Below are 13,300 nucleotides of genomic sequence, written 5' to 3'. Positions count from 1 at the left end.
CGTGTTCTTATTCCATTTGACCCAGCATTGCCACTTGTTTTGACAACAAATGCTAGCCCAACAGGGATTGCCGCTGTCCTTAGCCACACAATAGAAGGTACGGAAAGGTCGATAGCCTACGCAGTAAGGTCACTTACAGTTTCTGAGACCAGCTAGAACCAGCTTGATCGAGAAGCGCTTGCTATAATTTTCAGTGTAGTTCATTTCTATTATTATCTATTAGGAAAACATTTTGAACTTGTTACGGTTAACGAGGCATTGTCCAGGATCTTCCACCACCGGAAACCCCATCTGCACGTTTACTACGATTTGCATCATTCCTTTTAGGGTTTGATTATGTTGTCAAATGTAAGAAAGGGAAAGATAATCAAAACCTTGATTGCCTTTCTCGAGCTTCAATCATACAATCCAGACCATCATCAGACGTGTTCATTGGTCATGAAGTTAACCAAATATGTGCAGACACACTTTTCCATATTTCAAGTTCTGCAATAACAGCGGCTATTATCAAAGAGAAAACAGCTACAGATCCAGAGCTTGTGAAAATCATGACTGATCTCAACCGTAAAGCCACAAATTCCGAGTACACTTTAGAGGATAACATTATTTTCCGGCAAGATAGAGTGTATATTCCAAGCTGTTTACGATCCAGTGTTCTAGAAGAGCTTCACCAGACGCATCTTGGAATAACCAAAATGAAGCAGCTTGCCCGCCAATATGTCTATTGACCGAATAATGACAAAGATATCGAGCGTTTGGTCAAAGGTTGTGAAGGTTGTGGTCGGACTCGCGCAAATCCTCCGAAAGTTCCGGTCAATCCTTGGGATCCTCCACAGGAAAATTGGGAAAGGATTCACTTGGACTATGCCGGCCCATACGAAAACTACTTCTATCTTGTTGTTGTGGATGCTAAGTCTAAGTGGGCCGAAACAAAAATCAGCAAGGATGTGCCTAGCAGTTTTTCAACTATCTATTTATTGGAAATCATCTTCGCTTCGCATGGATATCTCGAAGTAATTGTCTCTGATAACGCCTCCATTTTTCAGAGTGAGGAATTCAGCACTTACTGCACAGAGAATGGAATCTTCCAAAAGTTCATTGCACCGGAACATCCTGCTACAAATGGTCTAGCTGAACGTAACGTTCAAACTTTAAAAAACAGACTAAAGTCGGCAGCAAATGGGACCTGCCCCATTAAAGAAAAGATACAGAAAATTCTTTTCCGATACAGAGCAACACCTCTTGCTTGCGGAAAATCTCCAGCTGAAATGTATCTTCATCGCAAGATGATAATCCGTTTGGATGCAATTTTCCCATACACACCACAGACTTCAAAGATCTCTTCAAATTCCGGCAGGTCTTACGAAGTGGGAGAGAGAACCCAAGTTCGATTGTATATAAACAATACAAAAGTATAGCAATTTGGAGAAATACAAAGAAAATTGGGCACTCGTCATTACCAAGATTTCCTAGATTCAGGAAGATCTATTAAAAGACACATCAATCAGCTGAGATCTGCATTGGTTCCCAAACCTAAAAAGCAAATAATATTTGGTCCATACCAGTCATTTGACATACCATGGAGTCTAGCTCCAAGATTCAAGAGTATTCCAAGAAGTTCAGCTCGAGAGTCTATGAGTCCAGATGCGTTAATTCCGTCAGAACCGGATCCAGACATGGAAGCTAGTGATTTACCTGAACCAGAACAACACCCTCAACTAAGAAGTCAACCTCAACGAGTGCGTCGGCCACCTACTCACTACAAGGTTTTGTGATGAAATGAAGGATAAGGGGCAGAAGTCAGTGATCCCTAATCCAGTTAGTGTAAATATTGTAATAAACAAGTGATGCATTCTAATGGTTTTCGTTAATTTTTCAGTTATTAATAAGATCATTTTAGTTAGTATACTTAGTTGATAAAATATCAAATATAGTTCAATGATTGTTCAAGTTATCCTTTTTTTTCCAAAGAATTATGCCCGGGCTAAAATGCCATTGCATCCGGGCTGCTATAGATGAATTAGGTAATAAATAGTTAATAAATTCAACTTTCGTTCAGTAATTTCTACCAGATATTTATTAATTTAATTACCCAGACATATGATATCTTTATTAATGAATATTTGTGCTACACTAAATAAAACATAAACTGTTCAAGTTAATTGAAAAGATAGATTACGAAGGTTGAGGAAATCTTTAATTAATTAAAACACGGAGAGCATAAATATTTATCTGTTGCCAGTTCTAAAACAATACCGACCACAAACGTGTGAATTATTTGCTTCCAGAAACCAACATTCGACGGGTCGGCCTCAAATTCAAAGCAAAACCAAATCACCCATTTACAATTTTGCCATAGTTTAACAGATGTGTAACAGCGCCTTTAGAGAATTAAATAACATTGACAACTGGCATTGTCCAACATTAATACCCAAGAAGACGCTCTGTGGGAAATCGGATGGAAAACGAACAGAACACCCCGGATCAGGTGGCTGGATAATGTGAAAGAGGATCTGAGGCGGCTAGATGTTCAAATATGGAGAGAGAAGGAGAGCAAGAGATCGAGGAGATTGGTTGGCTGTGGTGGAGGAGACCCGGATTCTTGTAGGACCGTAGTACCAGATTAATAATTATAATACCGAATACCAGTGAGCCACCTAAAAAAACTCTGCGCGAAGAATGACCTCGGCACTCTCGTGAATAAGGGCATTTTAAGTTTCTTTAAAAAAATTCAGTTTTGAGCTGAATGAGAGACTTAACCAACAGTTGACTATCTCGAGGGCAAAGCTGAGTATTTGGAGAATCCCACTACACAAAAAAATGTCCTTAAATCTGAAGTGAGCAAACTCCAAGTAGGTCAGAATAAGGCTTAGCAGGGCAGCTTGTTCTACCAACCTGGGACTTGGGATATCTCAGCAGAAAAAGTTGCTCCACGACCGTATCCTGTTATCGCTCGTTTTCTTAGGCTGTCTCCGTGGGATACAGAAAAGAAAGGTCAAGAGGGATTTCTTCATCCAGGATATTGGTTGGCAGAACAACTTTCACCAGGAATATCTCACCAAAGGAAGATTTTTAATACTAAAAGACCCGTCCGCAAGAATAGAGCAACAGGTAAAATAAAGTAAGTGAGGTTTTCTGCTAGTAAAGTGCGCTGCTGGAAGGGTGGGGACCATTCAATGATCTACATTAAATACTGTTTTTATTTTTTCCCATGATTAATATTAATATTTCCATAAACCCTTATTACATCCATAATCCTAAACCCCTTCGCATTAAATATATATTTTTTTAAAATATTTATTTATTGCTATTTACAACTGTACATTATAATACATTTAGTAAATCTGATCTAAGTTAAATTGGAGTGTTACAGGCGTGTAGAGAAACTACCCATTGGTAGCACTCTAATGACATTTTACATTAGCTCGTCTCGTGGCCATCTTCTTTTCAGGCGCCTCGGAGGATTGTTAGGAATGGAAGAGGATGCAAGATTAGAAACAAGTGGGTTTGAGTAGTTAGAGAGTTTATAATGGAAGAAATGATATCTGGTTCGGGCTAGATCGGTTATATAGGGAACATTAAGGTCTTTATGTATGATTTTATTTGTGACAAAGTAAGGAGCATTGAGGATTTTACGAGGGATTTTAGATTGTAAGGATTGGATATGCGAGGAACTCGAAGGTTTTTTGCAGTCCCAAAACTCAACTCCGTATGTCCAGATTGGCCTTATTACAGTCATGTAGATCAGTCTTTTGTAATGTGTTGGAAGTTTAGAACGTTTGTTTAGTAAGTGCTGTAATAGTCGAAATCGACGTGCACTTTCCTGTCTTTTCAGTCTTGTGTGAGTATTCCAGGTTAATTGTTTGTCCAAATGTAGTCCAAGGCAGCGAATCTGTTCGACAGGGGTAAGAGTAACATCATTAAATGAAACTGTAGGGCAGTCAGTAGGTTCACGGCGAAGGGTAAAGGTGATTTGATGGGATTTGTTGGAATTTATCTTAATCCTCCAATTACGACACCATTCTTCGAGGGCTGTGATATGGGTTTGGAGATTTTGGGATACGATTAATGGGTTATTATTAACAGCGAGCACACATGTGTCATCGGCATACGTAGTGAGAATAGTGTTAGGATTGGTAGGAATGTCAACAGTATAGACGGTGTAGAGGATGGGACCAAGGATACTACCTTGAGGAAAAATATATAATTAATATTATAAAAGTTTGGTTGTGGTAATTTAAAACACACGCACGCGCGCGCATAAACGCACGCACACACACTCTATAAGCTATATAGGATGTATTGACAACACATAAAGAACTGATTTTCCACAAATCACGCAGAAACTGATAGAGGACATCACCTCAGACCAACAACATGGCAGGACACTGGGACTGGACGGAATTACAAATGTGGCTCTTAGAAAACGGCGGGATCTTTTCCTCGAACTCTTCAATTCCTGCATTCGTGAAGCTTCAATTCCGAAACCTTACAAGAGATAACGCCTTGTACTTATCCCAAAGGGTAAGGAAGACTAGAAGACCCGTCAACCTGTTGACCAATTTGTTTATTGGATACTATAGGTGAAGCATTCGAGAAAATCCTTTCCCTCGGGCTACAATAGTTTACGGAGCGAGTAAATAACCTCTGAAGGGCTCAATATGGATTTCGTTAAGAGCGATCCAATGTAGATGCTATTGGATTAATAGTCCATACAGCACGTACAGCGATTGCAGGAGCAAGGTGGAGGAGAAGTGCTAAATGTTATGCAGCAATCATTACTCTAGATGTAAAGAATGCTTTTAACACTGCAAGATGGACCTGTATATTAGTTGGGAGGCTGCAGATTCTGGGAGGTGGACTCGCAGATTAATACCTGTTGTTGGTTTGTGGTATGGTCGTCGGCATGGTGAAGTAGATTTCTATGTAACCCAATTATTGACCAGACATGGATACTTTAGAGCCTACTAGTACTAATTTAAACTGGACTACACCACAAAATGCCCTGCGTGGCAGACTATCGAGGAAACAGCGGAGCACATGTTTTTCGTGAAAAAAGCCAGTTGGAAAGATTGAGTGGAGAAAGCATCACACCAGAAAACTTAGTGAGTCATATGCTGCACTCAGATCAGCATTGGGACGCAGCGAAGAGATTCACCAGTTGTCCTTAATAGGTTGATAACGGAAGAGAGGGCTAGAAGGCGTGACTAGCATGGAAACATGAAACCCATGCGAAGAAAACATACTGGCCATTCCATGTCTTTTGAAGATTCCCACTGAACCTCATAAAAAAAAAAAAAAAAATCTGTAAGCTATGTTGTATGTGATTCGTGTACATTGTGTATGATTAATCAATGTGTATATTTAATTTCCTTTTTTTTGTTCATCTCACAATAAGAACTTCTTTTTTGTTGCTTACCTTTATACCATATTTTTATTATATGGATAAGATACATACTGATTTATCTTATCAATGTGGCCTCCTGATACGTTGTTTTTATTTATGCCTAGTTCCTGAACATTTTTTTTTCTTCTATTCTATTCAGTAGTAAACATCACGGATTGTTTCTGGCTTAATTTACAGTGCATAGACTTCCAGGAGAAGTTAATCTTTAAGGAAAACTCCTTTGATTAATAATCTTGGAAACTGCTCTTAAATTTTTACTAATTTTGTAGCAATTTCTGTTTGATTTTGTTTCAATTAGGTAAGAAATAATGATCAATAATAGTCAAAATAAGTCAGCACTTAAAATAATGGTCTCCTTAAGTTACACCAAATTATGATTTGGTTGGTGCCTCTGTTAATATTCAAGGAGTTTTTTAAAAAATAATTTAGTAAACTATAACGTCCATATTGATAGAAATTTTGCAAGTATCAAGTCATTTTAAAATTCAATTTTTTAAAAGAAAACGTCCTAAAGTATACCCCATCCCATTCCATTAGGAATTCTAGAGTTGGGTACCCTGGAGAAGGTGAGAAAATCAAGATGTTTCCAATAAAGTATATAAAACCTATCCTATTAGACACTTAGCTCTCTTTTTCTCTCTGCACTATATGAAATATGATCAAAGTCCTAAGTGCTCAATTCCCATAGATTTCTTTCCTGAGCTCTAAAGTCTAAATTAAAGTTAAATGAAAATTCTCCACTAATGGTTCAAAAAATTGAAAGAAATAATAAACAACTCTCCCCATAATTCAAATGCTTGATTTTAAAAAAGAATTCATGCGGATGAAAGATGCAAATAATTTAGCCCTACATAGGAGCTGAGTTACAATAGATTCGAAATAATTCACCTTATCTTCACCATGAACATTAAATAAATGAGAATTGAATTATAACAGAACTGGAAAAGAATGTATTGCTATAATATGGACATGCTACCACCTCACATCTCAACTGTATAGGAGAGAGTTAATGATTCATTTGGATCATAAGTCTCTCGAGCACCTCTATAAATATAAGATCCAATATATCAGACATATAAAAAAATACAGCCTGTATAACAAATGCAAAGAGGATGAAATGGACGCCATATATGAATAAGGCTGTCATCCAGGAATACTTCTTGGCAACAAAACTAGAAACTAGAAAAACAAAACAGGATATCTCAACCGTATACAGAGATACTGGTGTGAGTCCTTTCCAGATATTGACATAGGCACACAGAGACTAAGTGATCAGGTCAGAGTAATGCTGACGAGAAAGTTTCTATCTTCGAATGACCTCCAACAACTTAAAGACGAACTTCGTATGTTGATGGCCACAGAAAGAGATGTCGAGCCACCTGACCGAGCGATGAGTGCAATAACGGGTCCAGAAATTGGTATAGCAAGTACATGAGCCTGTGGTGAAGGTGCAGAGAACCAAGTAGATGACAACTAGAAGATATTGCAACTAGACTGAGTCAATCACTTTTGACCGTGCACATTATGCTTAAGGGAATACTGCTTCGGGAACGACCATCATTATGGAGAAAAGCTGGGGAAATACCAGGAATTGGCAATTGAATTTAGATACCACCAGGAATTAGATACCACTTGAAGCTAATAAATTATATAAATATTTGGGCATGCAAAAGCATCTTAAAATATCTCGAAAATATATGCAACAAGAATTTCTAACAATGCTCAAAATTAGGCAATGAAAAGTGCTCAAAACCCAACTAACTGGGAAGCAAAAAATCAAGGCCATCAACACCTGGGCTATACCAGCTCTTAGTTATAGCTTCGCCATAGTACAATAGTCAAATACAAGCCTACAGGAGATGGACCACCTTGTACGAACAACTCTAACACAAGAACGGACCCACCACCCAATATCATCATCTAAAGCTCGTCTGTATTTACCTAGAAAAGAAGGAGGACGTGGATTGTTAAATATTGAAGAAGCTTGCCGCAAACAGGAAGAGACCCTATGGCAATACTTTCTCTCAAAAACAACAGGGGTTTATCTCGCATCACAAGGATGGACTCTGGTTTAACTGCACTTAATCTGAGCAAAGGTGTTGAATCAACAATCGTATCACAAAATGAACGACTGGCAGAATGGAAAAGCAAGTCTCTGCATGAGAGATTCTATAGCCAACTGAACAAAGCCTCCATAGATAAAGAGAGGTCAGTTGAACGGTTAAAAGCTGGAAGGCTATTCTCCGAGACAGAGGGATTTGTGGTTGCTATCCAAGATGAAGTGATTGCCACGAGATCATATAGGAAGCATGTGTTAAAAGACGCAACAGCACCAGATAAGTTTTCAATCGATTATGCTCAGTAATGCTCGAATCAATTCAACATATCACTGGAGGATGTGGAGTGCTGGCTGGTACTGAATGTCTGAAGAGGCATAACAATGTGGCCAAAATTTTGCATCAGGCTCTGGCTGTGAAGTACAACCTAATTGAAGATAAGAGGCCTTATTACAAGTACCACCCAAATAAACTCCTCCAAAAAGGTTTTCTCAGGCTATACTGGGATGAATAAATTTTTACAGACCATACAGTACGCCATAATAAGCCAGACATCCACCTTATAGACCTAAGAAAATAGAAAGCGGAACTTATTGATGTTGGGATTCCCAATGATAATAATATAAGCTCCACTGTGGGAGAAAAACTGAGGAAATACCAGGAATTGGCGATAGAATTGAAAGAAATATATAAATTGGAAGGTGTTACCACAACTCCATTCATGATATCAACGAATGGTCTCATACCAAAATCAACAGTGGCAGGCATGAATGGTCTGGGAGTACCTATGGACGTGCTAAGAGGGGCTCAACAGTTAGTTCTCTTAGACACTGCACGTATAGTGCGAAAAATTTTAAATATATGAAAAAAAAAAAATAAAATATTAAGGTGGTTGGACTTCTAGGCCCACCACCTCAGATATTCAACCCGCAATGGCGAGAAAAACCGGATAAAAATAATAATAAACTGGGTAACCAGAGTTTATTTGATTTAAAAATTAAATAAATAAAGAAAAATGGTTTAAAGTTAAAAATAACAACACAAATATACAAATAATAACATTTTTTTTCTCTAAAAAACACAATTTTTAAGTATACGCCAATTCAAATCATGCTTTTAGATATTATTACAAAAGATTTTGATAAAGTTTACAAATGTTGACACATAGAATTTGAACATTTTTAAACAGCCTTGTTTCACAGAAAATAAAAATAAAACAGATATTAAGTAAAAATAGGAACAATGTTTAAAATTAAGGCGATAGAACAATTCAAATTATATTGTTCAAGCAGAAATATTCCGATGCAAACTTCATTAGTGAAATTACATCTTTCTTAATAATGTAAATAAAATGTTGTAGTAAAATTACATTTGATATTTTCCATGTAATTAATTTAATAAAAACTTCTGAATTCATGAATTTAGAACGATTTAATTCCCTTCTGTCTCAAATACTCTTGAATAACGATTTTCTAAATCTTTCACAAACTCATTTTTCAAAATTTTTAAGCACCTGTAACAATAAAAAAATAAATAAAAACCGTAAATTGAAGATAAAAATATCTTCAAAATATTCTTACCGACGGTATTGGGCTGATCCTCTGAATTTGGCAATATCAAAACTAGGGGCATGAGGCATATGAATTATGAATGCATTTGGAAGTACAATAAATGAATATCCTTGAGCTTCTAATTCCATAATATGAGAAACTTTATTCCAACCAAAGCCAACAAACCGAGTATCATATTCTGGAACAGTATTTTTTCGCACAACAATATAGGGTTCATAATCAGGTTCCCACTGAACCTGAAACCAAATTCAAAAATATGTATTCATAAAATTTAATTAATAAACCATAGAAGCTGATTGAACACTAATCTTTGTTATAAAACAATACTTAAAAATTAAATTAAGGAAAATTATAAAATAAAATTACCCGATAAGACTTAGTAGCTGAACGCCATTTAACATAATTAGTAGGGGCATGTCCTTTGGGCCAAACATGATAACGAAATGTAAACAAAGTGCCCATATCTAGCATCCTAATCAGTTCAGCTTTACTTCGAGGAAATGTAGTACGGTAACGTTGAGTTTCAAATGCAGGAACAACTAAAGCCTAAAATCAAAACACAGAATAAATTTTAATTATTGTGTTCTCAAAATACCATAAAATTTCAAAATTAATACATACAGAATGTTTAAAAAGTAATAAATTGAGAAATAAATAATTGTAAAATAAATTTAGTATTTTAAAGGATAAAGGTAATTTTTATTAGTCATTCATTCAGCATCAAATGTATACACCACACCTTTTTTGAAGATTCCAAGTTCAAAACTTGCACAGATTTTTTTAAGTAACCATAAAGTCCAAACATTGGAAGAAAATCAATATCTGTTAAGAATACATAGGGAGTGTTAACCTGCTGCAGGGCTACATTGCGCAGAAAATTTACTGGGTAAAAGTTCTGAAACAAACAAAAAAATACAATAAATATGTGAAATAGGAATTTTTTTTTCTACAATATCACAACTCCATAACAAAAATAATACCACAAAAATTCAGTGTTTGAGAAATATCAATTTAAAAACACAGTAGGACCCCACTTAACCAGTCAGTTCTCTAGATTAACCGACAGTTTTTTATTCAGTTTTAATTTAGGATTAAATCTATCATCACAACTAAAATATTCAAACTGAAAGGTCTTAACTTACAAAAGAAAAATTTGTTTGACTGACTAAATTTGAAAAACCGTTTCAAATCTTAACCTGTCTAAATATAATAATAATAATAATAATAATCTTTATTTATTCTGGGATTGATACCTTTAGAATAATAAACAGGCATCAAATTTAGGCTTTAGAGCCTTAGAATTAAGATGAAATTACAAAATAGAGATGAAATTACAAAACGTCATAAAATAAAATAAAACAATGAATTCGAAAAGATACAAATAAACAACAATAATTAACAGAATATATAAAATAATGATACAACAAATAAAATTAAACATAAGATGACTTCTGATAATAACTAAAAAGGAAAAAAAATGATAAAAAAATCAAATACAATTAAACTAAAAAATAATAAATGAAAAGATACAATTTCTGCTAATGTACTTATTTACAATAATAAACGAAAATTTGAGACATAAAATACAAAAAATATATAAAGTTTTTTGAAACTTTCAATTGCTATTCTTCTGGAATTAGGTGGACAGAAGGTAGTCGAAGATACGGGATTTGAAGATTGGAAGGGTATTAGAACTACGAATATAATACCATAGAGAAGAGGAATGGATGAGGAAAGATCTACCAAAGGCTGCGATTCGATGGGCAGTCACATATAAGTCTGAAGGTCGTGAGCGGGTATTGCAGGAATGTACTGAGGATTTAAATTGAAAGATATCAGAGATGTATGATGGACAGGATTGGATAACTTGGTAGAGGAAGGAAGCAAGAAAATATTTAAGATGGAAGGACGGGTAAAGCCACTTCAACTCTTCATAAAATCGGGTGAGAGGTGTTCCTGGGGACCCCAAAGATGAATTGTACAAAGCAATTATTTAAACGTTTTAATTTTGCTTTGAGATCCCCAGAGACACCCCGTTAACCACATCTCCGTAGCAACTAATACGTCAGAAGGTGGGAAGGAAAGGTAAATTTGGAAATCATCTGAGTACAAATGGTATTGAGAATGTTGGATAGAGATGGAAAGGTCATTGATGTAGATAGCGAAAAGGGTACGGGATAGCGATGAACCCTGAGGGACACCACAGGTGAGGGATCGAGTCATTGATGGAGGTTTACCAAGGAACCACTACGTACTGGGAACGATCGGACAGGAAAGATTGAAACCAGCGCAAAGCTCTGTTGGATAGAGGAAAAAAAAAATGTTGGATGGAGGAAGATTTCGTAGTTTGGTAAGGAGGAGATTGATGAAGGAATGTTCTTCTAGGAAGTTTGAGAGTTAGTTTTGAACAAGACGTTCTAGAGGTTTTAAAATAGTGGAGAGGAGAGAAATAGGGCGGAAGTCATTAGGTGAAGAAGGATTTGGTATTTTATTTAATGGTCAATCTAAAGCGATTGTCCAATGAGAAGGAAATGTGGCATTTTGCAAGGAAAAATTGTATATATGATGAGTACGGGAATAAGGACTGGGAGACAGGATTTAATCAATTTAACAGGAATGTTATCTGGTCCATGATCGTTGGTATGGGATCCTAGAATGGTGGTAGTAGTTTTCGTAAGATATGTGGGAGAAAATGAATTTTTCTGGATTGAAGGTGTTGTCTAGAATATCAGGAAAGATTGATGGATCAGCAGCATGGCATGTGAAATGGTTGTTGAGATCGTTAGGTGTTACTGGAAGAGAGCTCAGGTTATTGGATTCTGATAGGAATAAATTTCTGAGTATTTTTCACTTGGATTTGGGATCAGGGGCATTGGAGAGTATGTGATGAATGTGAAGGGATTTAGCACGTCAAACTGCTAATTGGGTTGCATTGCGGAGTAGTTTAAAATGTAATATTTAAAATATAATATATATGCTGAGGTTAACAAGGTAATAAATAGCAGATATTTTACACAAAAAGGCTAATGTGTCTCTTGTTTTTCAATATCCTTAATATAATAATACTTATGTATATAAACAGACAATCAGAAGAGATGCATTTTCTAGGAAAGGCTTTAGTAAGAAGGTTTTTCTCAATAATTATTTTTTGAGTTTCTTTACACTCTGGATTTCTCTCCAAAACACTAACAAAATTAAATAGGTCCTTGAAAACAAATAACTATTCTGTTAGATATGAACAGAATCTTACCTACCCCTTCTTTATAAACAACATGATATCCAATATCTTTCCTGTTACTAAGAATTTCTGAACCCAATGCATAACTTAAAAATTGTTGTGCTTCAGTATCAGACATATAAAGTGTTAAGGAAATAGGACCTATAAAAAAAAAAATTACAGTTTAATATAAAATAATGAATTACAATATAGTTTATTTAATAATGTGTAAATGGATATATTATATAAAGTAGATATTACTAAATACTAGATTTAACATGAGAATATTAGAGACATTACTATTTTGTACAACTAAATATAAAATGGAAACCATAGGATATAAAGTAACTATTTTTATTACTCTAAAATTGATATATTCAGAAAAATTAAATTTCATTTAGTAATAATTAACTTAAATCGTTTGAAATACAAATAAAATCATTATCTTCTGAGTTTACATAGTGAATTTTGAATAATTTAATTCAATAATAGCTACATACTTTTTCAACAATTAGTAAAATATACACAAATGTATGTGTGGAAATATGCATCAACTTTGATGTGTAAGTCTAAACTGTACAAAAATATGAATATTGTATTCATTTAGTTGTTTACTCTCATATTGGTTTATTATTTTACAATATTAATTATAATTAAAATGGAGATAATCTAACCCACAATTCTGTGAAAGCACAAGGAGAAGATGGTTGGGGGTGCAGTCAAAATGAAACACAAATAAGTTGGTGTAACATATTTATTGTCAACTATCTCTCATAATTATAAATTCTGTGAAAGAATGATTGTTTAATAAAGTTGGTTTATTCTAAAGGAACAAAAGTTTACTGATGGAAGCAGCATAACATCAGAACAATTGAAGGAAATTGATGAAGTAGGCCAGGATTCTACATCCAAGTTGTAGTATCGAGTGAATAGAATTGTTGTGGCCACCGTAAGAAGGAAAGAGGAAACATATTTTTTTATTAGTTGTTATAAACGTACTCATATACGTAAATATATACTCATATATATTTACGTGCCGATAGACACA

At 35.2% G+C, this 13,300-nt stretch overlaps 1 protein-coding gene across 1 annotated transcript in view; it reads right to left on the bottom strand.

Moving 5' to 3' along the window:
* Window positions 1-8,431: 8,431 nt before the first annotated feature.
* LOC106688290 (xylosyl- and glucuronyltransferase LARGE1) overlaps window positions 8,432-13,300 on the bottom strand; it is a 29,410-nt gene continuing 24,541 nt past the window's right edge. The window contains exons 9-13 of the mRNA XM_014432677.3: window positions 12,290-12,414; window positions 9,775-9,930; window positions 9,402-9,581; window positions 9,045-9,271; window positions 8,432-8,977 (exon numbers count right to left, since the gene is read on the bottom strand). Coding sequence (XP_014288163.1) covers window positions 8,896-8,977; window positions 9,045-9,271; window positions 9,402-9,581; window positions 9,775-9,930; window positions 12,290-12,414 — 770 coding nt within the window. The 3' untranslated portion in view covers window positions 8,432-8,895. The remainder of the gene's footprint in view (window positions 8,978-9,044; window positions 9,272-9,401; window positions 9,582-9,774; window positions 9,931-12,289; window positions 12,415-13,300) is intronic.

Source organism: Halyomorpha halys, unplaced genomic scaffold, assembly GCF_000696795.3.
Source record: "Halyomorpha halys isolate HHAL.00 unplaced genomic scaffold, Hhal_1.1 Scaffold1099.1, whole genome shotgun sequence".
In the NCBI taxonomy this organism is placed as follows: domain Eukaryota; kingdom Metazoa; phylum Arthropoda; class Insecta; order Hemiptera; family Pentatomidae; genus Halyomorpha; species Halyomorpha halys.
The sequence above is the reverse complement of the archived record's forward strand: the minus strand, read 5'-3'. Positions and strand labels throughout refer to the sequence as shown.